At 35.8% G+C, this 26057-nt stretch overlaps 1 protein-coding gene across 1 annotated transcript in view; it reads left to right on the plus strand.

Annotated features, from left to right (window-relative positions):
* The window catches only part of CAPS2 (calcyphosine 2), a 78201-nt gene that overhangs the window by 50811 nt on the left and 1333 nt on the right, over positions 1 to 26057 (plus strand). Inside the window, exons 6-13 of the mRNA XM_007943707.2 lie at positions 4017 to 4091; positions 4974 to 5069; positions 5169 to 5262; positions 12190 to 12308; positions 13729 to 13805; positions 16722 to 16876; positions 19505 to 19624; positions 21590 to 21686. Coding sequence (XP_007941898.2) covers positions 4017 to 4091; positions 4974 to 5069; positions 5169 to 5262; positions 12190 to 12308; positions 13729 to 13805; positions 16722 to 16876; positions 19505 to 19624; positions 21590 to 21686 — 833 coding nt within the window. The remainder of the gene's footprint in view (positions 1 to 4016; positions 4092 to 4973; positions 5070 to 5168; positions 5263 to 12189; positions 12309 to 13728; positions 13806 to 16721; positions 16877 to 19504; positions 19625 to 21589; positions 21687 to 26057) is intronic.

A 26057-nucleotide genomic window follows, 5' to 3' on the forward strand; every position in this document is an offset into this window, starting at 1 on the left:
TTCATAGAAATGGCCACCATGGACTTCACTCATAGTCTTATTTTAATTTGCTTTCTATTATCCATGGGAGCTCTGGTGGCATAGTGCCTAAGGCACTTGACTGATAACCAGAAGGCTGGCGGTTCAAACCCACCAGTCACTCCCCGGAAGGAGGGTTGGGCAATCTACTTCCATAGTGGTACTACCTCAGAAACCGAAGGAGGGGTCACTGTGAGTTGGATGCAACTCGACAGCAGTAAGTTTTTTTTTTTTTTTGTAGGAGTACCAACTACAACCTCAGTAGATAACATATTTAAAAATATACAATGTAGTAACTGATAAATTTGTATGTGTACAAAATATTGGCTGAATCTTATTGATGCCATATATGAAACATTTCTATCATATATATATATATTTGTATTTTACTTTGGGACTTGTAAAATCTTTCACAGTTTTATAGTCCAGTTCACTTGAATTCCTTATTAGACTCACTGAGAGTTGACATCTAGCCAGCGCTTTAAGAGAGATGGAAGATCTACCAGTTTCTTCAGGAGCTCTTTTTATTTTCAGATTGCAGTGCTTGCTAAATAGTACTTTCTTAAAACTTTTTATTCCTTGTGTTCATCCTTAGTTTCTAGAAGCTTTTGTTCTCAACCTTTAAATATTTGAGGGCATTCAAACTTTCCTTTTTTTTTTTTTTAAGTAATAACATTCAGGAAAGTGTACATATTTTAAGTGTATAGTTTAAGGAATTTTCACATACTGAATGCACCCATGTGACCAACTACTAGATCCAGAAATAGAACAATCCCAGCTCCCACGTACCACCTCCTTGTTACTAACCACATTCCACTCCAGGTTAATCTCTCTATCCTGACACCACAGATTGGTGCTGGCTGGTTTGAAAAATATATAAATGAACTCATAGAATATACATTCTTTGTGGCTAGTTTCTTTTGTTTAACATTGTATTTATGCGTCTTATCCAGGTTGTTATTTGTAGTTGTCTTTGTTCTCACAGCTGCACACTGTTTCATTATAAATATTCCACAATTTATATCCACAGATGTTGATGACATTTGACTATTTATGAGTAGCCCTGCCCTGAACTTTCTTTTGCATGTCATTTGTTCAACATAAACACTCATTTCTATACGTGATTATTTAGTATGCATATATTTAGCTTTAAAAGATACTGCCAAATAGTTTTTACAAAGTGGTTGTACCAGTTTATATTCCCACCAGTTGTATATAAGAGTTGCATCACATCTTTGCCATTGCTTGGTATTGTCTATATTTCCCATTTTAGCTCCTTTTATGGGTGTGTATTGATATCCAACTGTGATTTCAATTTGCATTTCACTGGTCACTAATGAAGTGTTCAACATTTTCTGTATGTTTACTGACCATGTAGAAATATCTTTTCAAGTTTGTTGAGTTGCCTTTCATTTTGTTGATTTGTGGACCTTATTTAAACTGGTCTAATTTTAATATATACCAGCTTACCAATTTTCTTCTCTATGGTTAGTGTCTGTTGTATCCTCTTTAATAAATCTTTGCCTGCTACAAAATCATTCTTGATATCATTCTTATTTTCTGTTATTAAAATGCTACATTTGTCATATATCAACTTGCCATAGATGCATGATCAATTTTTTGACTTTCTTTTCAGTCTCATTTACCTGTTATGTATACCTGCACCTATATTACCCTGATATAATTAGTATAGTTTTGCAGTATAATAAACTTGAACTGTATTATTTACCTTCCATATTGTATTGGCATATCAGGCCCTTTTCTTTTCAGTATAAATTTCAGATTTATCTAGTTTAATCCTACAGAGTTATTGATTAGAATTACTGAATTTATGAGTCCCATCTTTCTCATTCATTATTCACAAAGGAGAAGGAAAGTGTTCTGATTTTTAAAGTTCAAAGTAATAACTGGCATTTATAGCCCAGTACATCATCTCTCCTTTTCTTGGGAGCTAACTGCTTGCAGAAGCCCATAATCTGCTCTATGCATTAAGCTTTATAACTCTCTCCTCCATGACAAGGAGCTCTGGTGGCATAATGGATAAGATATTTGGCTGCTAACTAGAAGGTCAGTGGTTCAAACCCACCAGCCACTCCGTGGAAGGAAGATGGGGAATCTACTTCCATAAAAATTTACAGCCTCGGAAGCCCAACTGGGGTCTCTATGAGTTGGAATAGACTCAATGGCAGTGAGTTTGGTTTTTGGTTCTCCTCCCTGAGAATGAATGAGTTAGCCTGTTTAGTTTTAGTGTTAAGGATTTAGCTTATTATGGCTGCATACCTGAGCTGTGTTTTTCAACAGCTTTATTAATAACAAAACTCATATTTTGGACTTCATCCCTTGTTTCTGTACTGGTTAAGAACTTGGATAGAGAGACGTATTGGTACTATTTATGGTCACTTAAACCCCCAACATGGCACTTTCCATGTTATAGTAGGATTGCTGGTTTACTGATTTTATCTTTTCATGGAGACACTTGGCTCCTTAATGCAATCGATTCAATTCGTCATTGTTAAACTGAGTTCTATTCATCACTGAGAAGTGATACAATGTAATGTCTAAGAGCAAGGATTATCCTGCCTCTGCTATGTGCTAGTTTTATGGTCTTGAGCAAGTTACTTAACTTCTCTCTGCTTCTGTAAAATTTATTTGTAAAATGAGGGTGGTAGTAGTTACCTGTAGAATTATTGCAAGAATTAAATGAGCCAGTACACATAAAGTACTTAACAAAGACTAATGCTTAGGAAGTTCTCAATAAATGGTGGCTGTTATTGTTGTGGTTATTTTGTCAGCATTTTTCCAGGCATGCAGTAGACATTAAGGAAATATTTCTTGAAAGAAACAATAAACTGATACCAATAAATTAAATTGAATTGAGATGCTAAGCTTTCAAGACTCCCTGTGTCCACAGACTCTCATTTGGTCACCCTGTGTCCTACTTGCCTTTTGCTGAGACATAGCTTTTTATAGAGGTACACAGTGACCTACATAATTCTTACTCTTTAATCCCCATTGCCGTTAAGTCGATTCTGACTCATAATGACCCTATAAGACAGAAGAAAACTGCTGCACAGGGTTTAAATCTTTACAGAAGCAGCTAGTGGGTGTGAACCATGTAACCATTGTACCACCTCCGGGCTCCTTTCTCTCACTCTTTATATCATTGCAATTTCATTATACTTGCAGTTTTATGGGAGTACCATAAAATTATTTGACAAGGGGAGACAAAAGTCCAACATTGAATCCTCTTAATATGAAGGAGAATATTAGTAGCAGGTTACCAAAGTGTTCACTTTGGGTCTTGGCCCACCCATCCTGTCAAGCAGAATTTTATGACTGGGATTCTTTGTGCTGTCATTCAGTGTTACCTGAAGACCATAAAGATTAAATAACTATCTGAGGTCTTCCAGCTAGTTATACCTATGCCAGTACTGGAACGTTATCTAGAACTCTTATGTACTATTTTGTTATTTTAGTAAGGACAATTTTCAGCTACACCAACTGAAAACCTGATTGACAGTCATTTAAACAAGTCAAGGTTTATTTTTCTTATATGACTAGCTGCCTGGGAATAGGCAGTATTTGGTTTTTGTTCCATGGCTCAGTGATATCCCAGCTCTGGGCTAGCTTTTCTGAGATTTTATTGGCCTTTCTCTTATGGTTACAGTGCTATCCAGTATCACAAACGTGCTACCTCTGTTTAATATTTATTTTTATAGCACTTTGATACTGTAGGTTCTTACATAAAAATCATTCATGTACTATATAATATATCTCAAGGTTATTTCCTTTGTCTGCTAGTCTGCTATCATATAAAATCTGAAAGAAAAAGAGAGGCTTATACCTTCACCTTTATCCAAGTAGTCCCTTGTTTCAGAACATAACAAATTCCTTAGACAAAATATTAATGTAACTCTTTTTTTTGTATTTTTATCCTTTAGATAAGACATAGATACTTATTTTATATGTAATTATTAACAAAATATATTTCTTAACAGGATAAGAACCCATTCTACATTAACTGAAAATGTGCTTTCCAATAAATTACAATTTGATTGTAGAATCATATCAAGGTCAGTATGATTTTATGAAACTTTTTAATCTTATGATTATAAAAATATCTTCTCTGTTCAGAAACTTAGATGTGATTTTTCAAAAAGGCATGTATTACTACTAGGAGATTCTAAACCATTAACCATTATCTTTTATGTAAGCCATTTTATTTAGTTTCATTTTAATTAGGTTAATAGTAGATTATTGATGGTTGCAGTAAATTAAGAAGGGGACCAATTCTTAAATGTTATCCTTGTCTTGTAAACTTTCAGCAGTACGTAATACTACTTGATGTTCTTCATGTGCTATTACTAGTAAAGTGTATTTTTTCTCTTTTTGTTAACATATTTATTCAATGTTTTTAAACTACACCACCAGAGTTCCTTTCTATGACAATAGGAGACAATAAATATATATCCCTGAGTGGCTTGGTCAAAGTTCAAGATTTTTTTGGAATGAAGATTTTTTTAACCACTTCTCAGTTTCTCTTTAAGAGATGTTTCCTATAATACTTGGAATGAGTTAAGTCAATATCTATTACATAAAAATGTTTGTTCTAAATTCACAATTTAATTTAAATGGGACAAATTTACCTAATCTCATTATTTCTACCTGAAAAGAGAAGACTTAAAAAATCTATGTCTAATTAGTAACCTACAAAGTAACACATTCATATTCATGTCAGTATAAGATAAAGTTTTTTCTTCCATCCACATCTAAATTAAATGGATACTTCAGCCAATTATACTGTGTTTTCCCTGTGGCTTTCTATAATCTTTGCTCATTGCCATACTTGAAGGAATTATACTAGACCTCTTTGAGGAGTACAATTTTAATTATTATTATTTCTTTTGAAATGATTCTGTTACTTGAAAATCTCTGATGTCTTTTTATTTTTCTAGAAATGGGCATGATACTTGTAGAGAGTTGATTGGATTCTTTTTTACTCATGACCAGTCCCTTACTATTTATGAATATCGGCAATTTGGGAAAAATAGGTATGCCACAAAATATTGTTAGAACTCTCAAGATGATTGCTTTGGACAAAAGCTGAATAACTTTACTTTTTTTTTTTTTTTTAATTATTTAACTTCTAGGTCAAATGTGCTTCCTTTTATTCAAAAAAACATTTATAGTCATCAACATGGACGAAGAAAAGGAAAACAATACCAACTTGGTGATTTTTATATTGTAAGTTAAGTCTGTATGTGCATGCACACATGCTTTAACATCAGGTGTTAGATTTTAGGAGAATCCTGCGGGAGCAGAGAAACAAGATTTCTAGTCTCTAGTCTCCCATTTATTTCCTCTCCAACTTACTGGGCAGGGGCTTTTGTGTGAATGACTAATGGTTGAAGTTCTCTAGGATAGGAGGTTCTGCCTTCAGGCACAGATTCCCTTAATGATATGAATCTAAGCCATGACATTTATTCCCTGTCTTCCTCTACCCCTCCCCACAATTCCACATGTGGGTAGCCTCCACAAGAGTTTGTCTCTTAGTACTTTTCAAAGATTTATAAGCCTATACTATTGAGCAAGTGGTTACCTCAGTACCTCCAGGAGGAATGCCTCCCTAACACAGGCTTATCCTCTGAAGATGCATGGTTTCCTTCATACAAAGGGGTATTTGGCTTCTGGATATGTCATATATCTGATAGTAAGCCCATGCTCCTTTCAATTTAACAATTTGGGACAACTCCTGGCAAATGGTGTCTCACAAGCATTCCTTAGAATGGGCTAATCATAGGCATTGTTACTTTCTTCCCCCTTTCTTGCTGATATTTTCCAAGGGTGAGTCTGAATCCTGCTGTAGAGAGAAAAAAACCACTCAGTACTTAAAATGAAATTAAGAGGATTTGTTCAGAAAAAGGAAAAACAATATATCTGGATGCAGGGATGCAACAGCCCACATAAGTGAGAACTGATGACACCAAGTAAAATCTTCTAACAAAGACAGGTGCAGTCTGGGGAACAAAGACATTATAATACAGTCATTTGATTGGTTAAATCTTTGGTTGAGGTCACAAGGAGGATGGGTAAGAGGTGGAGAATGGGCTTCTATTGGATAATTGCATATAGAGGATTATAGTGATTGATTTCAGGAACTAATTACAGAGCTTTTTCAATCAATAACACGTGTGATCATAAAATATCACTAGTAGATGTTTACAAAGTTTTAACCAGGTGGCTCAGGAATATGTGAAAGCTCATCTTTGTACCAGGACCTCAGTTCCCCAAAACAGCTTGTTAAACAAAAATCTTTCTAGTGCTCTGAGAAACTTTAGATAAGGCCAGCTCCAAAACCCTTTCAAGCAATTCTCTTTATTACATCTTGGTCATGAAGAAATATTTCCTTGGCATACTTATACAAAAGATAGCTGTGTCAAGATTCCCTTCCTTTAGAGTGTAATTCTTTCACATCCTGGTGAAATTACTTCTTAGTTTTTATAGCTTATAGCAATTAACATAGCCAGATAACAAGACTTGTAAAAGGGGGAGGTGTTGACTGCAATTGGGCAAACAAAATTCCCAGGCAGGCAGATGAGTGAAATAACAGTTTAATTCAGCACAAACTGAGTTTTGGTCAAAAAGGCTTTATGAATTTCTTTATTACAGCTCATTGCAGGTTGTATAAACCTCTTGCTGTCAAGTCAATTCCGACTCATAACAACCCTATCTAAACCCCAAACTCACTGCCGTTGAGTCAATTCCAATGCATAGTGACCCCCAATGGGTTTCCAAGGCTATAAATCTTTACAGAAGCAGATTGTCTCATCTTTCTTCCTCAGAGCAACTGATGGGTTCAAACCCACTCACCTTTTGGTTAGCAGCCAAATTTCTTAACCCCTACACCATCAGCCCTACTCAAATCAAACCCAAACCCACTGCCTTTGAGTCGATTCCAACTCATATTGTCCCTCACTGGGTTTCCAAGCTGGTAAATCTTTATGGAAGTAGATTGCCCTGTCTTCTTTCCATGAGTAGCTGGTGGATTTGAACCACCAACCTTCTTATTCACCAGACATCCTTATAGAACAGGGTAAAACTGCCTCATAGAGTTTCAAAGCCTATAAATCTTAATGGAAGCACTACTAAATCTTTCTCCCATGGAGTATCTCATGGATTAGAACTGACAACATTTTGGTCAGTAGCCGAGCACTTAACCATTGTGTTACCAGGGTTCCTACAGTTTCTATAGTTCTTTTAAATCTAACATAATCATATTCATGTGTTATCTCATGGGTAAATGCAACATTATCCACAGCAATCATTAATCTAACATATATTCATAGACTAGCACTAGAGATAATGAATAAGTTATTTTCATTCTCTACTTTTATGGAGTTTACAGTCCAGTGGGAGTCCCTGGGTGGTGCAAATGGTCACCATGTACTTCTGCTAACTGAAGGAATGGAGGTTTGAGTCTACCCAGATGCACCTTGGAGAGAGGCCTGGTCCTCTACTTCTCAAAGTCAGTGATTCAAAATTGTATGGAGCACAGTTCTACTCTGACACACATGAGGTAGAATGGATTTGACAGCAACTGGTGTTTTGCAGTTTAGTGAGAAACACAGTCATGTAAATAAGGATTTCCATGACGATGTGACTTGCTATGATAGTACATAACATTAGGCCACAGTGGAAGGATAATACAGGAAATTTTGTGGGATCAAGGGAGGCTTCCTGGAGAAAGAACCTTCTAACCTAAGCCTATAAAGACAGTAGGATTTAGCTCAGCTGGGACAGGGAGATAGGTGAGGGTAGGGAAAAGTCTTCCCAGTGGAAGCAACAATTTGTACAAAGAAAAGAGCAAGAAAGAACATGGCTTATTTGAAAAACTGAAAGTTTGGCCAGTGTGTAGAGTTCAGAATGGAGGTTGGGAAGAAATGAATTTGAAGCAGTAAATTGGTTCCTGATTAAGAGCAACCTTACGTTAAGGAGTTATATGAAATATACTGGGGAGTCATTGAAGGATGGGGTGGGGGCAGGATGAGAGGTGGTGGTGTGAGCAGGTCTGTGATTTAGAAGGGAATCTGGAAAAAGTAACTCTGCAGTTATTTTTCTACAAGCTATGAAGTTTAATGTTTGATAAGTTATTGTGTTCATTTCCATGAATATGTGTAAACAGCTAATCTACCCTAACTTTCTCTTTGTAATCCACCTGATTTTGATTACAAATATAAATCTACCTAATTTGGGGTAGCTTTGTACTCTTTTCAATTGTATATTGATATTTTTTCAACTGTTTGGTGCCATTAATACATGCTTACATACATAATATACTTATGTTTCTGTTTAAAGTAGAAAAACATTGTAATATACTAGGCCTCAAAGCTTTGTGCCATCTACCATATTTTAATGATTCTGCCTTGACTTACTTACAGTCTCAAGTTCGGATATTAATTACAGTAACAATTTGACTTACAGACTTAGTATCAGCTCACTGCCATTGAGTCATTTCCACCTCATAGTGACCCCACTTGGGTTTCTGAGGTGGTAAATCTTTACAGAAGTAGATTGCCCCATTTTCCTTCCATGGAGCAGCTGGTAGGTTTGAACCACCAACCTCCTGGTTAGTAGTCAGATGCCCTAGGTACTGCACCAGCAGAGCTCCTCTAGATCTAGTATAGGAAATCTTTTAAACTAACCATTAGAAAGTTATTAGTGTTAAAATTAACAGGCAATAGATCTTCAGTGAGCTTCCCAATCTTCTTCCCAGTCATTTTTATAGAAATGAAAATATTGTACAGCACACTGAGAGAAAGGGGAAGCTTCTTAAAGGTGGAGCTATGAGCCAGGGAGCTCTGCATATCCTCAAACTCATGCAGCTGCTGTCTTTAGCTCGGCAGATGTGGAACCAACCCTTCTGCCACCTTAGCTGGCAAGTGCTGCCTCAATGCTTCCTGCTTTCTTAGTTGAAAAATATTTTAAGTAATTCTCAATGATAAACTATATCTATTTGTTAACCCAATGATTAAAACAATAGTTTTCTAAGTTTAACTTGTGAGCTCTGGTAACGTAATTCCTAAGGCACTTGACTGCTAACCAGAAGGCTGGTGGTTCAAATCCACCACCCACTCCGTGGAAGGTTGGGCAATCTACTTCCACAGTGATACCGCCTCGGAAACCCAAGGAGGGGTCGCTATGAATTGGGTCCGACTTGACGGCACATCAACAACAACAAGTTTAACTTAAGGTTTTTGATAGGAATTTTGTTATTGAAGGCTTGATTCTCTAATTAGGTTAAAAATAGATTTTTTTTTTAAATGTTTATGTGATATTTGTCATCAAACGACCAGGTGAAAGAGTGTATCACAGTTCATCAACTCACAATATACCCTTTTGTGAATCAGTAGCTCTATTTCTGTGTTTAGGGATGTCATGAATTAGGTTGCACTCATTTGTCCTTTCTTTGTCTAATTATTATTTTAAAATCTTAGTTTCCTTTTGTGATTGACTAATTGCACTGAGCATAATCTCCTCTAGGTGCATCCATATTATGAGGTGTTTTTCAAATTCATCATTATTCTTTAACGTTGTGTAGTATTCCATTGTGTGTATGTATTATAGTTTGTTTATCCATTAATCCATTGATACACTCTTAGGATATTTCTATCTTTTTTGCTACTGTGAATAATACAGTGATGAACATGGATGTGCATGTATCTGTTCATGTCATGGCTCTTATTTCTCTAGGATATATCCATAGTAGTGGGATTGCTAGATCATATAATATTTCTATTTCCAGCTTTTTAAGGAAGTTCTACACTATTTTCCATAGTGATTACACCATTACAGAGTCCCACCAGCAGTGTATGAAGGTTCCAGTCTCTCCACACTTTTGACGGAGTTTGTTTTCTTTTTGTTGAAATTTGCTATTAAGGCTGGGGTGAGATGCTGTCTCATTGTTATTTGGTTTTGCATCTTTCCAATGGCTAATGATGTGAGGATTGCTTTATGTGTTGGTTGGCTGCCAGAACATCCTTGGTGAAGTGTCTGTTCATGTCCTCTGCTCATTTTTCAGTTGGATTGTGTGCTTTTTGTTGTTGATGTGTTTAAGTTTTCTATAAATTTTAGAGATTAGTCCCTTGTCTAATAAGTCATTGCCAAATTTTTTTCCCAGTCTCTAGGTTCTATTTTTACCCTTTTAGTGGAGTCTTTGGATGAACATACATGTTTAATTTTTAGGAGGTCCTGGTCATCTATGTTGTCATCTCCTGTTTGTGCATTTTTAGTTATGTTTGATAGTATATTTATGCCATGTATTAGGGCCCTAAGTTTGCCCCCTATTTTTTCTTTGATGATTTTTATATTTTTAGGTTTTACATTTAGGGCTTTGGTCCATTTTGAGTTTGTTTTTGTGTATGGTAAGAAATATGGATCCTGTTTCATTTTTCTGCAAGTAGCTATCCTGTTTTGTCAGTACCATTTGTTAAAGAGACTGTTTCTTCCTTATTTAATGGGTTTTGGCCTTTTGCCAGTGATCAGCTGTCTATAGGTGGATGGATTAATTTCTGGATTCTCAGATTCTGTTCCACTGGCCTATGTGTCTGTCATTGTATAGTAGGTTTTTAGATCAGGAAGTATGAGGCTTCCTACTTTGTTCTCCTTTGGGAGTGTTTTTTTTTTTTTTTTTAATCAAGGATCTCTTTCTTTTCCATATAAAGTTGGTAAAACATAATCCACAAGACAGTGTTCTACATCCTACTTTGGTGAGTAGTGTTTGGGGTCTTAAAAGCTTGTGAGCAGCCATGTAAGGTACAAGTATTGGTTTCTTCCCATCTGGAGCAGAGAAGAATGAATAAAATCAAAGATAGATGGAAACAATTAGTTCAAAGGACTAATGGACCATGAGAACCCCAGTCTCCATGACCCTAAGACTTTCAGAACTAGATGGTTCCCAGCTACCACCGCTAACCATTCTGAAAGGGATCACAGTAGTTGGTCCTGGATAGAGTGGGAGAAAAATGGGGAACAAGATTCAAAATCATAAAAAAAAAGATCAGCCTTAATAGTTTGATAGAGACAGGTGGAACCCTCAAGACCAGAAACCTTAGACATCCTTCAAGCCTGGAACTGAGCTCACCCCCAATGGCTTAACTTTCAGCCAAATAGTTGACAGGCCTATAAGGTGAATAGTAATACCAGACTCCTTAGAATAATGAACTATATGAGATCAAAAGGATAGCATTTGCCCAGGGATGAAGCTTAGAAGGCAAGAAGGGATAGAAAAGAAGGACACATGGAAATGATAAACACAGGGAGGAAATGGGAAGAGTGCTGTTATATTGTGGGGATGGCAGTCAATGTCATGAAACAAACCATATGAATTGTTTAATGGAAAACTGATTTCACCATTAAAAAAAAATCTGAGAAATACTCTGAAAAATATCGTCACCAAAACAGTTCTGTTTGCACCATATTCACATGCATGACCCCATACCTAGGTTGTTTTTGTTTTTTGTTTTGGCTTTTTCATCTTATATCCATATCTGTATTTGTATCTTATTTGTTTCACTCTCAGATGTATCATGGCAAATGTACAGTTTTTTGTTAATGTGCTAGAATTTGCTAAAAAAGAAAACCAATAACAACAAAAAAAAAAACCTTCTGAGTTTGCCCTAGAATAAATGAAACTTCCTTAAAAAAAATCTGAGTTCCTTTTTTTTTTTTTTTTTACATAACTCATTAATTATGAGATTGTTGTAATTGAGAGACTGATTAGGAGATTATTTTCCTACAGGATTAACTGAAGCTTGTGTGCTTTCCAAATATTATTCTTAAATATACTTTTTATCATTATAAAAAGTATTATAGCACATAAAAAAAGCTCTTGTGGTGCAGTCTTTAAGGCATTTGGCTGCTAACCAAAAGGTCGGCAGTTCAAATCCACCAGGTGCTCTGTGGGTGTAAGATGAGGCTTCCTTAAAGATTTATAGCTTAGAAACCCTATGGGGGTCACTGTGAGTCAGAATTAACTCTATGGCAATGAGTTTGGTTTGGGTTTTTTGGGTACGTCACATATAATCGGTAATGAATATTTTAAATCAGTATTAATGAGACTTTACTACTTGCATATTCTCTAGGTTTAAATAATTTCTCTGCCTACTTCTTTAGGGTGCAAATTTGACATTTTTGAGTTCTGATCATCCTAGCCTTCCGGAAAGCATAAAAGAAAACAAATTACTTACACTTCGAATCACAAATATTGACCGGATAGCTTTGGATTCTCTCAAGTAAGTCAAACATGAATTTATCATTTTGAAAGTAAGTGGAAACACTATATTTTATTAAGTGAAAACACTGAGCTTAAAATTAGGTTAAAATGAGATTTGACCTCAAAGCATTTTGACAGTAATTAAGCATTATATTTTTTAAAACCAAAGCACACTGTGTGTGTATATTTTGCATATTATCTTGTAGTTAATACACTTCACATGTGGTAACAATTGCAATTAATTAAAGATTAAATAATTTTCCATTTTTTAGTTGATTAAAGGAGATTTATTCATGTATCTTTGCTATAACATTTTTATTTTACCATGTGTTATCAAAACAAGAAATTTTAAAATATGGACTACTCACTGCTGTCCAGTTGATTCTGACTCATACCGACCCCTCCTTAGGTTTCCAAAGTGGTATCTCTATGGAAGTAGATTGCCTAGTCTTCCCTCCGAGGAGTGGCTGATGGGTTTGATCTGCCAGCCTTCTGGTAAGCAGTCAAATGCCTTAGGCACTATTCCATATTCCAAAATATGGAAATCCATATAATATTAAAATAATTTTTCCCACATTGTTAGAGGAATACTTTTTGGAAAAAAATAAAAAAAGAAAAACATGAAAATTATCTTGGTCCCCCTTGATTGCAGTATTCAATGATTGCTTATACTCATAATAATAATGCGTGACTCAAAATAGGAGGTCTGGTAGTGCACTGCCTAAGGCACTTGACTGCTAACCAGAAGGCTGGTGGTTCAAACCCCCCAGCCACTCCTTGGAAGGAAGGTTGGGCAATCTACTTCCATAGTGCTATCGCCTTGGAAACCCAAGGAGGGGTCGCTATGAGTCAGGTCCGACTCGAGGGCCATAACAACAACAACAACAACATGACTCAAATTATGCACTTAAATCACTTTCAATTTTAATCAGTGTTTTTTTATTTCTAAATATAATTCAGAATGACAATGATATGTGTACTAAAAGTATGTTACCCTGTTACCCATTGCCACTGAGTTGATTTTGAGTCATAGTAACTCTGTAGGACCAAGTAGAACTGCCCTGTAGGGTTTCTAATCTTTACAGAAGTAGGCTGCCACATCTTTCCCCCATGGAGTGGCTGGTGGGTTGAACCACTAACCTTTTAGTTGGTAGCCAAGTGCTTAACCACTGCACCACCAAGGCTTGCTTGGAATGGCTAAAAACATGTATATAAAATTTAAATGTAGCTTTTGGAAGATTTTAAGGACATTAGCTCTGGTAGCATATTTAATCCCCCTGGGTATTAAAGCAGCAGGTGGAGGTGGACTTAATTAATCTCTAAGCATTTCCTCCAACTGTTGGAGATTTCTTTGAGTGTGAAACAGGAAGAATTTAGTTTCTGCATCTGAGATTGCAAAAGAGAATATATGTTTACCACTGTGAACATATCAATTGCAGAACTGCTTCTGAGGAACATGTGGATGATGTAACTAATCAAGAAGCCAATGATAGACTGGTCCTCAAGGCCATTCAAGGTATGAATTATTACTATATTCTTAAGTGGTTTTAGTTTTCAGCCATTTTCTTTATAAGCAACAAAGCACCATTTCCAGGTATTTCTCAACTTTATGGCATTTGACTTATTTTTCCTATCTTTTTAAAATTAAAAATACGTATGTTAACAATTTTGAAGTTTTCCTACCTTAACAGTCCTGTCTAACTGAATACTAGTATTATATGAATTATAAGTTTAAGAATTTTAGAAATTACTAGAAAATATGGGTTGTACCCATTAATTAGGAGTGCTGGTAGCATAGTCTTAAGGCACTTGACTGCTAACCAGAAGGCTGGTGGTTCAAATCCACCTCCCACTCCTTGGAAGGAAGGTTGGGCAATCTACTTCTGTAGTGATACCACCTCGGAAACCCAAGGAGGGGTCTCTATGAGTCAGGTCTGATTCAATGGCACATAACAACAACAACAACAACACACATTAATTGGGAGCTCTGGTGGTGTAGTGCCTAAGGCATTTGACTGCTAACCAAAAGGCTGGCAGTTCAAACCCACCAGCCACTCCTTGGACGGAATGTTGGGCAATCTACTTCCATAGTGATACTGCTTTGGAAACCCAAGGAGGGGTCGCTATGAGTCAAAATTGACTCCACGGCAGTGAGTTTTGAGTACACATTAATTGGATAAAAAGTAAAAATGTTTTTTTATAATAGTGATATTAGATGATATCCTAAAGGTATTTGTGGTGGCCTAGTGTAACTCGACGGCAAACAACAACAACAACAACAACAGTGTAAAAGAAAAGAGTACTGGACTGGGAGCCAGATTCGTCTTCTGATTCTCCTGATCAATAGATTTATGACCTTGTGCAAATGTCTTGTATCTTTTTATCTCTCAAATCAGAATAGTAATATTCTATTAACCTAATCTAAGGACTTTCAAGGGTTTTTGTGGGAAATATGTGTAGACTTCAGGACACTAAAAGCATTTTACAATTTACAGGTATTTACCACTGAGTGTAAAGCATTACCATGTATATTGAATGTCTCCTTCCTAAAAAAGAGAACTATTGGTTTTCATTACAATATGGGGACAAAATTTTGACCCACTCATAATAGGAGTGGAATTTAAGGTTGCTGCCATTCTGAAGTAATCTCCCTTAATAATTAAGTAGTTACACATTACATATAACATGTTACATTTTATATATATATATATATAATATATAAATATATATATATTTTCTACTCAATACCTGCAAGTAAAATAACATATATAAATACCCCCCTCAATCTCTGAATATCCATTAGATGCTCTATTATGTGAAAATATTTCAGTGTTTATTTATGATTCTTGTTTTATTGAGTGTTTTTACTTATTTCCTGGTACATGATTATCCCTGAACACACTGAACATACACATTAGCTGATAATATCAATTTACTAATTTTATGCCTATTTTATGTATTAAGCATGCTTTCAGACCCTGGGGGTTCAGTAGTGGCATTATTATAATGATAATTGACATTCATTGGGCATTTGCTCTATACCAGATTCAATTCAATATATATTAGGATAATGCTGCACAATTATTTCTTATTTTACAGATGAAGATACTGAGGCTTTAAAAAGTTAAGTAACTTGCTCAAGGTCATATATAACAGTCATGCTATAGCTAAAAGGAAAACTCAGGCAGTCTGTTTCTGGAGTCCAAGTATGTAAGCACTATGGGTAGGTTCAAAATAGACAAGTTCTTTCTTGGATCTCATCGTCTAGAAGGGAGAAAGGCATTCATCACAGAACTAATCACAGAATCAACATAATTTAGAAATTTTGATAAATCCTGATTTATCACTTAAATCATGAAAAAGGAGTCATAGTAAGAAGACTAGAAATAGATTTGAAAGTTGGCTGGAAGAGTTACCTGACTCCCAAATATTCTTGATGCTATTGTTGGTAAGTAGTTTCCTCTTTTCTATCATGGTCAATACAATAGGTGGCACTTTGGAGTATAATCATATCTAGTGACATTGTTTATGTTTGTTCCTTTCTCTGAACCAAAAACGGATTGTTGTCCAGTTGATTCTGACTCATACTGACTCTGTAGGATGGAGTAGAACTGCCCCATAGGGTTTTCAAGGCTGTAACCTTTATGGAAGCACACTGCCACATCTTTCTCCTGTGGAGCAGCTGGTGGGTTCAAACTGCTGACCTTTTGGTTAGCAGCCAAGCACTTTACCACTGCACCCCCAGGGCTCCTTCTTCTTTCTTCTAATTAGATATAATTGTATTATATCTAATAACTACTTTAGTGAAGGTACCTCCATTTTCTGAAGTCAAGGTGGTACAAATTGCATTCAATAAAGTAATTTAGATACAAGCAATGCTAGAGACCTGAGAAAATAAGCCCTTAAAGGGTGACTCTAGATATATAAATTATCACTCCAAAGCCTTGAGATTTATAAGCTCTAAATTTGAAGATTTCAGTATTTCAGAAAATTCAAACTGATAATTTTTAAGTGACTTACCTTGCATCATTTTTGTCGTTAGTTGGTAACATCAGATAACGAAGGAAAAGATTAAAGATCTATGAGTGGTTAGATGAAGGGGAAGCCTTGAAAATGAAAAGTATGATTTTATTTCTAACACTTAGGTTATTTTCATGCTGATAAAGTGAAACATTTTATTTCCTAGATTTAAAATATAACACTTTGACCACACAGTGGTGCTATAATCCTGGTATATTTGCGTGTACTTTTATATATAGTTCCCTGTAATAAAGGCATTCTTTGTTCCAAGCTCTTTCATCAGTCATACATGACTTGGTTGATTTTCTTCTTTCCTGTTTCATTGACTCATTTTCTTACAAGAGGGACAACTGCAGTTTGATACCTTTGTACATAGGAACATTTATTTTTCATCTCTCTTCTTGCTAAACAGATGTGCTAAAAGTAAAACTACATAAAAGAGGTGTTCGCATTTTGACTGGGCTGGGAAAATACTTTCAACAATTGGACAAAGAAGGAAGTGGATTTTTAGACAAGGCTGATTGTAAGCAAGCTCTAAAACGTTTTAACTTAGAAGTGTCTGAAAAGGTATGTACCACAGATAATTCTCTGCAATAAATAATATTTTTAGATTTGACTGCTACCCAAGAGGCTGGCAGTTCAAACCCACCAGCCACTCCTTGGAAGGAAGATTTGGCAATCTACTTCCATAGAGACACTGCCTCGGAAAGCCAAGGAGGGGTCGCTACGAGTTGGATCCAACTCGTTGGCAGTGGGTTTGGTTGTTTTTGGATTCACTTTTCTACCTGAAATTTTTGTCATTCCTTCATTGTTGCCTTCTTTATCCTCTGTTTTCAATGTCACATCCTTAGGCAGCAAGTTCTGTTAATTTTTTAAATTTCAACATTTATTCCCTCATCAAATATTTATTAAGATTCTGCTAACCAGGTATTGCGCTAATCTCTGACAAAATATATTCTGTATTCTCAAGCTCATTATAACCCAAGGAGAGAAATATATAAGTGATTATGAAAATATGATATGTGTTAAATAAAGGATGCTTTGAGGACACATGGGAGAAGTACCTAAACCAAGTGATGGGTGAAAGAGAGGGAAGATCATAGAAGGATTCCTAGAGAAGCTTCATCTAAGCTGAGTTTTGAAGAATGAACAGAAATTAACCAGACAAGGAAGGAGGAGAAGCATAAATCAGATAATGGATATTTCAGGAGAAGCACATATGAAGGCATGGAGGGGAGAGAGCATGTGGCCTGTTCCAGGAAGTGCGGATGGTCCATTTTTCCATGGCTGAGCCTTCATGCCTACTGTTCACTCTGCCATGACTAATATTACACTAGGTCCTTGTATGGTCTGGTTTTCTCTTGATTCGGGTCAGACTTCTCCACTTGGAGAGCTACTCTGATACTCCGGTCTAAAGGAGCACCCCCTTTTGTCACCTGCTTCTCTTTACATTGTTTTTCCATTTTATTTTCTTTGTATACACTTCTGCAGGTATTGTCTGTCATTCGCATTAGGGCAGGAACTTTGTGCTTCTGTTCTGTTCTACCTCCAACATCTTAAACAGAGAGTGGCATACCAAAACAAACAAACCCACTGTCATTGAGTCGACTCTGACTCATAGCAACCTCAAGAGTAGCACTGCCCCATAGGGTTCCTGAGGCTGTAAATCTTATGGAAGTAGACTGCCACCTAACAGCTAGTGGATTCAAACCAGTGGGTTAGAACTGCCAAACTTTCTGTTGGCAATCGAGTGTTATAACCACTGCACTCACTGCAGTGAGTTTTAACTGCCTCACTGCCTGATATACAGCAGCTAGTAAAAAAGTAACCCATGGATTAATCTGAATGAATGAATGGTTAAATAGATTAATATAAGTAGATTATGAATAGAAGGAAGGAAAGAAGAAACAAAGGAAAAAAAAAGGGAAGGAAAAAGGGGCAGAGGGAGGAACAGGGGGAGGAAAGAAAAAGAAGTAAGCCTGGAAGGGTCAGCATGGTCCATTGTATTAAAGCTTTGTATGGCATGCTAAGTTTGGATTTTACTCTAAAAGTATATGAATTTGAAACACATCTGCCTCAAGGGTTTCAGATTAGGGATTCTCTTGCATTGTTCTCTTATTCTTCAAAAGATCCTGTCATAAGATGCAATGCAGAAGGAATATTGGAACTTGAAGTTGTGAGAGCCACATTCAAGTTCTAGCTTTACTACTTGAGCTATGTGATCTTGGACAGGTCTCTTAACTTTTCTGATTGGCAAACTCTGCCTGCACAAAACAGAAATAGTACCTGTAGTTAGAATTGATTTGAGGCTCAAGTGAGAAAAATTATTGGAAATATGCCTATGAACTAAACTTCAATGTCAATATGCTAAGACCCAAGTTAATATATAGTTACAATATTCAATGTCATATATAGTTACAATATCCAATGTCAATATACCTGTCTTTTGTGTTTTATGTTATGTTGAATCTTGTTGCCCACACAGTGACAAACACTAAGGATTATCTAGTTTCGCCTCTTCATTTCATAGGAAAAAGATCCAAAAACTACAACAATAACAACAGCAAAACAACAGAAAAGTAGAAAGTCTTCATGCCTTTGTCCACAATCACACAGATAATTGGTAATCAAGATAAAACTAGAATTTCTTGGTTGTCAGGAGCTCTGTGAATAGTACATTGTCAAAGAAGTAAGTGGCAATGGTAAAGTGAACAAACTGATGTGAGGAATTTTACTCAACATAACTAACCTCACAGTGTAAATTATGGGCTAGTATTGAAGTCGTTCAAATCTTCTATGCACAGACTAACAGAAATACAGTTAGTGGTCATAATGCTCTCTGGGGACATTCCAGAACCTGAAATGACTTTTGAATTGTCACAGACATAATAATAATAGAAAGTAAATATTCGACTCAGAGTGGTAAGCATACCTTTGTAAAAGGAATTGAACTTAGATAAATGTATATATAACTTATTGTCACTCCTAAATTGTTCTTAACTTTCCAGAACTGTTTATCAAGACCTCTTTTAAATAGTTCTCTTAGTAACTTTGCAATATGATTAGATTTTTATGTGACTTCTTGAAATTTCCTTTGTTGCCTATAAAGGATGTAACAAAATACCTCTATGATGATTTCGTTCTGACCACATATACATTAAAGGTGTGCAGTGATCTCTGTGTAATTGTTTCCAGGATTTTGAGTCCTTATGGCTAATTCTGAATGGCTGTGGCAGTGGCAAGGTTGATTATGGAGAATTCAAACGTGCCATTACTGGTGAAATGAATGAGTATAGGAAATCATTTGTTCGAAAGGTAACTTTGTTAAATAATCTTTTAAACTGTTACTTTTAATAGATTCTTAGGCTCTTTACTTAAAAACTCTATTAAATTATCATTTAGAATGTTTAAATCTTTTTACCTGTAAGGTATGCTTTAGGCAAGGTATAAATAAAATAATGTATGTATATGATTTAGGAAAATATTATGAAAGGAAAATAAAATCTGAAATTAAACTTTGGTTCACAAATTACTTGGTCCAACATTACTAGCTGTATGACGACATTATTAAATATTCCAAGCCTTCATTTCCTATTTTACAGAGTTGGTGGTGGATTGAATGAGATGATACATGTAAAATTTTTAGCTTTGTGGCTATTCTAGTGTCAATGATCCAAATAAAAAAAAAAACTAACTGCCATCGAATCAATTCCAACTCATAGCAACCCTGTTTGGGTTTCTGAGGCGGTATCACTACTGAAGTAGATTGCCCCATAATCCTTCCATGGAGTGGCTGGTAGATTTGAACTACCAACCTTCTGGTTAGCAGTCAAATGCCTTAGGGACTATGCCTCCAGAGATCCATTGTCAATGCTCAATGTTAGTATTGTTAGTATTGTTCTATATGCTCAATGTTAGTACTGTTGTTGTTAGTTGCCTAGGGCTATGAGTCAATTTTAACTCATTATGACTCCATATGACAAAGTAGAACTATTCCTCATGGTTTTCTAGGCTGGAATCTTTACAGGAGCAGTTCATCTGATCTTTCCCCCATGGATCCTCTGAGTGGATTCAAAATACTACCTTTTGGGTTAGCAGCCAAGCACTTGACTATTATGCCACTAGGACTTCTTAATTTTGTGATAATGATTTAAAAATGTTGCTTTGATTTTCGTAATATGCATGCTGCATATGAAAGAGAAGATTAAAATGACCATATTAAATTGGAATTAAGACAAAATCACTTATTTTTAAGGGAAACTATATATTACTTGGGTCTTAGTATTTATTTTTTTATAGTATATTTTTGAGCAATATAGTTTTCTTTATCTTTTTCTCATATATATATACATATATATGGCACTATATATATATATATATATATATATATATAATACAAAATATATATGTATCTAATATTGAAACAAAGATATTTTTATAGAATTGTATAAACAATCATATCAGGTATAAATCTCAAGTAGAAAAATCAAAATCCCTATCTTAACTGTCCAAGAAAACATTAAAGTAAATAAATTCATTACATACTATTTACCAATTTGCATTCATTTGTACTACACATCTCTTGATGATAGGTTTGAATATCCACCTTAATTTCCTAGAGCTGCCATAACAAAATGCCACAAAGTGGGTAGAAAGAACACAGATTTGTTTTCTCATAGTTCTGGAGACTAGAAGTTTAAATCAGGGTATCAGCTATGTTGATTCTTTTGGAGGTTTTTGAGGGAGGAACTGTTCATGTCTCTCTTCTAACTTCTAATGATTGCAATCCTTAGTGTTCCTTTGCTTCACCTTCACATAGCACCTTCTCCCTGTGTGTGACTCTGTCTTTCCACTGTCCAGAGTCCAGAGTCTGGGACCATTGTTTTCAAGCCTTGGGATCCAATGCCTTGCTGGGTTTTGGATTTGCTTGTTACCTATGACTTCTTTCCCTCCAATTTTCCTTTTTGGAATAGAAATGTCCACTGTAGGCCTATTCTACAACTGGAATTTGGAAGCAGATAACTTATATCTTAGGTACTGTCTCAAGGTCAAAATACTAGAAAGTGGTAGAACTAATACTTAGGTGCCATTTTCCTAATAAACCAATACTTAGGTGCCATTTTCCTAATTATCTTGCTCCTGTGTTTGTTTCCTTGTATTCATGATGCTTTCCTTATGTATCAGTTAAGTACTTTGAAATTGTCTTGTTTAGAGCTCAGAAATAACTTACTGAAAATAAGAAATTAAGCCATAGAAAAAAATGAACATTTCTCTATTTAGGCATTTATGAAACTGGATTTCAACAAAACTGGAAGTGTGTCTATTACAGATATAAGAAAATGTTACTGTGCAAAGAAGCACCCTCAAGTAATTTCAGGTATTTATTATGAGTCAAGATGCAATAGATTCCTAAAATGTTAGCTAATAAAAGCAATATCTTTAAATTATATTTATAGTCTAAGCTTAGGATCTTTAAGGGGGGAAATAAATTTCAACTAGAAAATTGAGAGTTATTTGCTCTTTCTAATTTAAAAATTCTTAGGTCTATTTTCTATACTTATATTTTTATCTTATGCTTATAATCGAGATAGAACTTTTATTTCCTACTGATGAAAGAGTCAGGTATATGAGTTAGAAAGATAGACTAGTTCCAGAGAATGGACAGTCACACATGCAGGTTTTCTGAATTAGTTTTACTGTTTCCTGCTCACACAGTTATCAATACTGGAGGATTTAAGGTAGACAGTTATCAATACTGGAGGATTTAAGGTAGAGGGAGTATCTTTCTACAGGCATGAAGAGAAAAAATATATTAGGGTTTAATAGAAATGGGATTCCCCAAATGTGTCTCTGGGTAATGATATTAGAAATCCAATGTTTGTTCATTAGAATATTTTCTAGTCTCTGAAAGGAGAACAACAAAGTTTAGTTAGGGATGATGAGAAGCAGGTATTTTAGAGTTGGGGATTAAAAAAACAGTATATAATTCTTGAGTACTTGAAACATACATTTAAATTTAAAACATGTTTCTTTAGGAAAAAAAATGTTAAAATTCAGCTGCTCAAAAGTATGAATGATAAACAGAGAAATCTTACCTGCCAAAATTTAGATGCCATTGTATAGATAAATACTGATTAATTTTTAGCCTTGACTAACAAATCAATTACAAATTCACTTTATTTTTTACATATTACCTCTAAACAGCACACTTATTCCGTCCTTGTTTATTCAACTTTTTTTTAACAGAACAATGTTTTTGTTCTTTATTTCTCACATGTATTTGTAAAAGAAAGTTAACTTCTTAATATCCAAAGCAGATTTTATTTCTTCAGTTTGAAAGGCACTTCAAAAATATTATTATCTAAATCTCAGAGAATTTCTGGTTTGTGAAAAAAATCCAAATTCTACCCTTATCTTGTCTATCCTGCTATATAAACAATTAGAGTTCTATTCCAACTTAAACTTATTATTTTAAAAGGAAATCTGGCTTTAAAAGGTTTTAGAGGGTCACAAAGATAGAGATGCTGTTCTTTGGAAGATTATTATTATCTTCTGACCCTTTTTCTGTCTTTGTATATGGGTTTCCTTTTCCTCTCTCTGACCATCTTTTGTATCTTCCTTTCATGTTTAATTCCTTTTTTTCCCCCCACTGATGAGTGTCTTTTTTTCTTTCATGTTCAGTGCCAGGATCCTGGGTAAAGCAATACTCACAAGGGAACAGTCTCCCCGTCATTGGGAGTGGCAGACAAATTAGTGACAAAAGTAGTATGATTGGAGTACTAAGATTTGGGGTGGTCAGTGAAGGCTTTCCAAGGAAATGGTGCTTATACTAAGATCTCTGTCTAACCAGAAGGGATGGTTAGACAGAGAAGTGGATGGCCCATTTGTTCTCCCAAGTCTGTCTTAGTTTAGAAGCTCCGCTGAAACCTGTCCACTATGGGTGACAATGATACTCTTCATGGGTGACATTGCTGGTATTTGAAATACCAGTGGCATAGCCTCCAGCTTCACAGCAACATGCAAGCCACCACTGTATGACAAACTGACAGATGAGTGATGAAGAGACTAGTATGGCATTCATCATCACAAAAAATGTTTAAAGATCTATCCTGACGTACAATGCTCTTAGTAATACGATAATATCCATACACCTATAAGGAAGACCAGTTAATACTACTACTATTCAAATTTATGCAACAACCACCAAAGCCAAAGATGAGGAAATTTCTGCAGTATGAAATTGACCAAACATGCAATCAAGTTGTGTTGATTATTACAGGTGAATGGAATGCAAAAGTTGAAAACAAACAAAAATCACCAGTAGTTGGAAAATATGGCCTTGCTGATAAAAATTATGCCAAAGGTTGCATGATAGAATTTTGCAAGACCACCAAATTATTATTTGCAAATACCTTTTTTCAACAACATAAACAGCAGCTATACACATTGATCTCACCAGATGGAATACACAGAAATCATATCGACTATATATGTGATAAGAGGTGATGGAGAAGCTCACTATTTTCAGCCAAACAATCCAGGAACTGATTGTGGAACACATCATCGATTGCCCATGTGCAAGTTCAAGTCGAAGCTGAAGAAAATTTAAAAAGTCCACGATAGCCAAAATATGACCTTTATTATGTTGTTGTTGTTGTTATTTGCCGTCGAGTCAGCCCCGACTCATAGTGACCCCTCCTTGGGTTTCCAAGGCAGTATCACTACGGAAGTAGGATTGCCCAACCTTCCTTCTGAGGAGTAGCTGGTGGGTTTGAACCGCCAGCCTTCTGGTTAGCAGTCAAGTGCCTTAGGCACTATGCTACCAGAGCTCCCGACCTTTATTATATCACACCTGAATTTAGAGAACATCTGAGAAACAGATTTGATGCATTGAACACCAGTGACTGAAAACCAGAGGAGTTGTGGGATGACATCAAGAACATCATCCAAGAAGAAAGCAAAAGGTCATTTAAAAGACAGGAAATGAAAAAATCAAAATGGATGTCAGAAAAGACTCTGAAACTTTCTCTTGAATGGAGAGTAGCTAAAGCAAATGGAGAAAATGACAAGAAAAGAGAGCTGAACATATTTCAAAGAGCAGCTAGAAAAGGCAAAGTCAGTTACTATAATGAAATGTGCAAAGACCTGGAGTTAGAAAACCAAGAGGGAAGAACACAATCAGCATTTCTCAAGCTGAAAGAACTGAAGAAAAACATTGAAGCCTTGAGTTGCAATATTGAAAGATTCTATGGAGAAAATACTGAATGATGCAGGAAACATCAAAAGAAGATGGAAGGAACACATGGAGTCATTATGTGAAAAAGAATTGGTCGATGTTCATCTATTTCAGGAGTTGGCATATGATCAAGAACCTATAGTATTCAAGGAAGGAGTCAAAACTGTGCTGAAAGAATTGGTGAAAAACAAGGCTCCAGGAAATGACGGAATACCCATTGAGATGTTTCAACAAATGGATGTTGCACTGGAGGCACTTACTTGTCTAGAAATTTGGAAGACAACTACTTGGCCAACTGACTGGAAGAGGTCCATATTTGGATCATATATGGACCATTCCAAAGAAAGATGATCCCACAGAATGTGGAAATTATCAAGCAATATCATTAATATCACTCGCAAGTAAAATTTTGCTAAAGATAATTCAAAAACAGTTGCAGTAGTATATTGACAGGGAACTTCCAGAAATGCAAGCTGTATTCAGAAGAGGTCATGTAAGGAAGAGTATCATTGCTCATGTCAGATGGATCTTGGCTGAAAGCAGAGAACACGAGAAAGATATTTACTTGTGTTTTATTGACTTTGCAAAAGCATTTAACAGTTTGGATCATAACAAATTATGGATAACCTTGAGAAGAATGGGAATTGCAGAACACTTAATTGTGCTCACGAGGAACCTGTATATAGAGCAGGAGGCTTCGTTAGAACAGAACAAGGGGATACTGCATGGTTTAAAATCATCAAGGAAGTGCTTTATACTTGTTCAAACTGTATACTGAGCAAATCATCCAAGTGGCATCTGTATGAAGAAGAACGTGGCATCAGTATTGGAAGAAGACTCATAAACAACCTGAGATACGCAGAGGACACAGCCTTGCTTGCTGAAAGTGAGGATGACTTGAAGCACTTACTGATAAAGATTAAAGACTACAGTCTGCAGTCTGGATTACACCTTAACATAGAGAAAAGGAAAATCCTTGCAAATGGACCAGTAAGTAGCATCACAATAAATGGAGAAAAGATTGAAGTTGTCAAAGATTTCATATTACTTGTTTCCACCATCAACACCAATCGAAGCAGTAGTCAAGAAATCAGATGATGTATTGCACTGGACAAATCTGCTCCAAAAGACCTCTTTAAAGTGTTGAAGAGAAAATATATCTCTTTGAAGACTAAGGCACGTCTAACCCAAGCCATGGTATTTTCAATCGCCTCATACACATATGAAAGCTGGACAATGAATGAGGAAGACCAAAGAAGAGTTGATGCTTTTGAATTGTAGTGTTGGTGAAGAATACTGAAAGTACCATGGGCTGCCAGAAGAACTAACAGATCTGTCCTGAAAGAAGTGCAGCCAGAATGCTCCTTGGAAGTGAGAATGACCAGGCTTCGTCTCACCTACTTTGGTCATGTTGTCAGAAGGGATCATTCCCTGAAGAAGAATATCACGCTTGGTAAAGTGGAGGATCAGTGAAAAAGGGGAAGACCCTCAATGTGATGGACTGACACAGTG

This window comes from Orycteropus afer, unplaced genomic scaffold, assembly GCF_000298275.1.
Source record: "Orycteropus afer afer isolate SDZICR_OR568_19922 unplaced genomic scaffold, OryAfe1.0 scaffold00111, whole genome shotgun sequence".
Lineage (NCBI taxonomy): Eukaryota > Metazoa > Chordata > Mammalia > Tubulidentata > Orycteropodidae > Orycteropus > Orycteropus afer.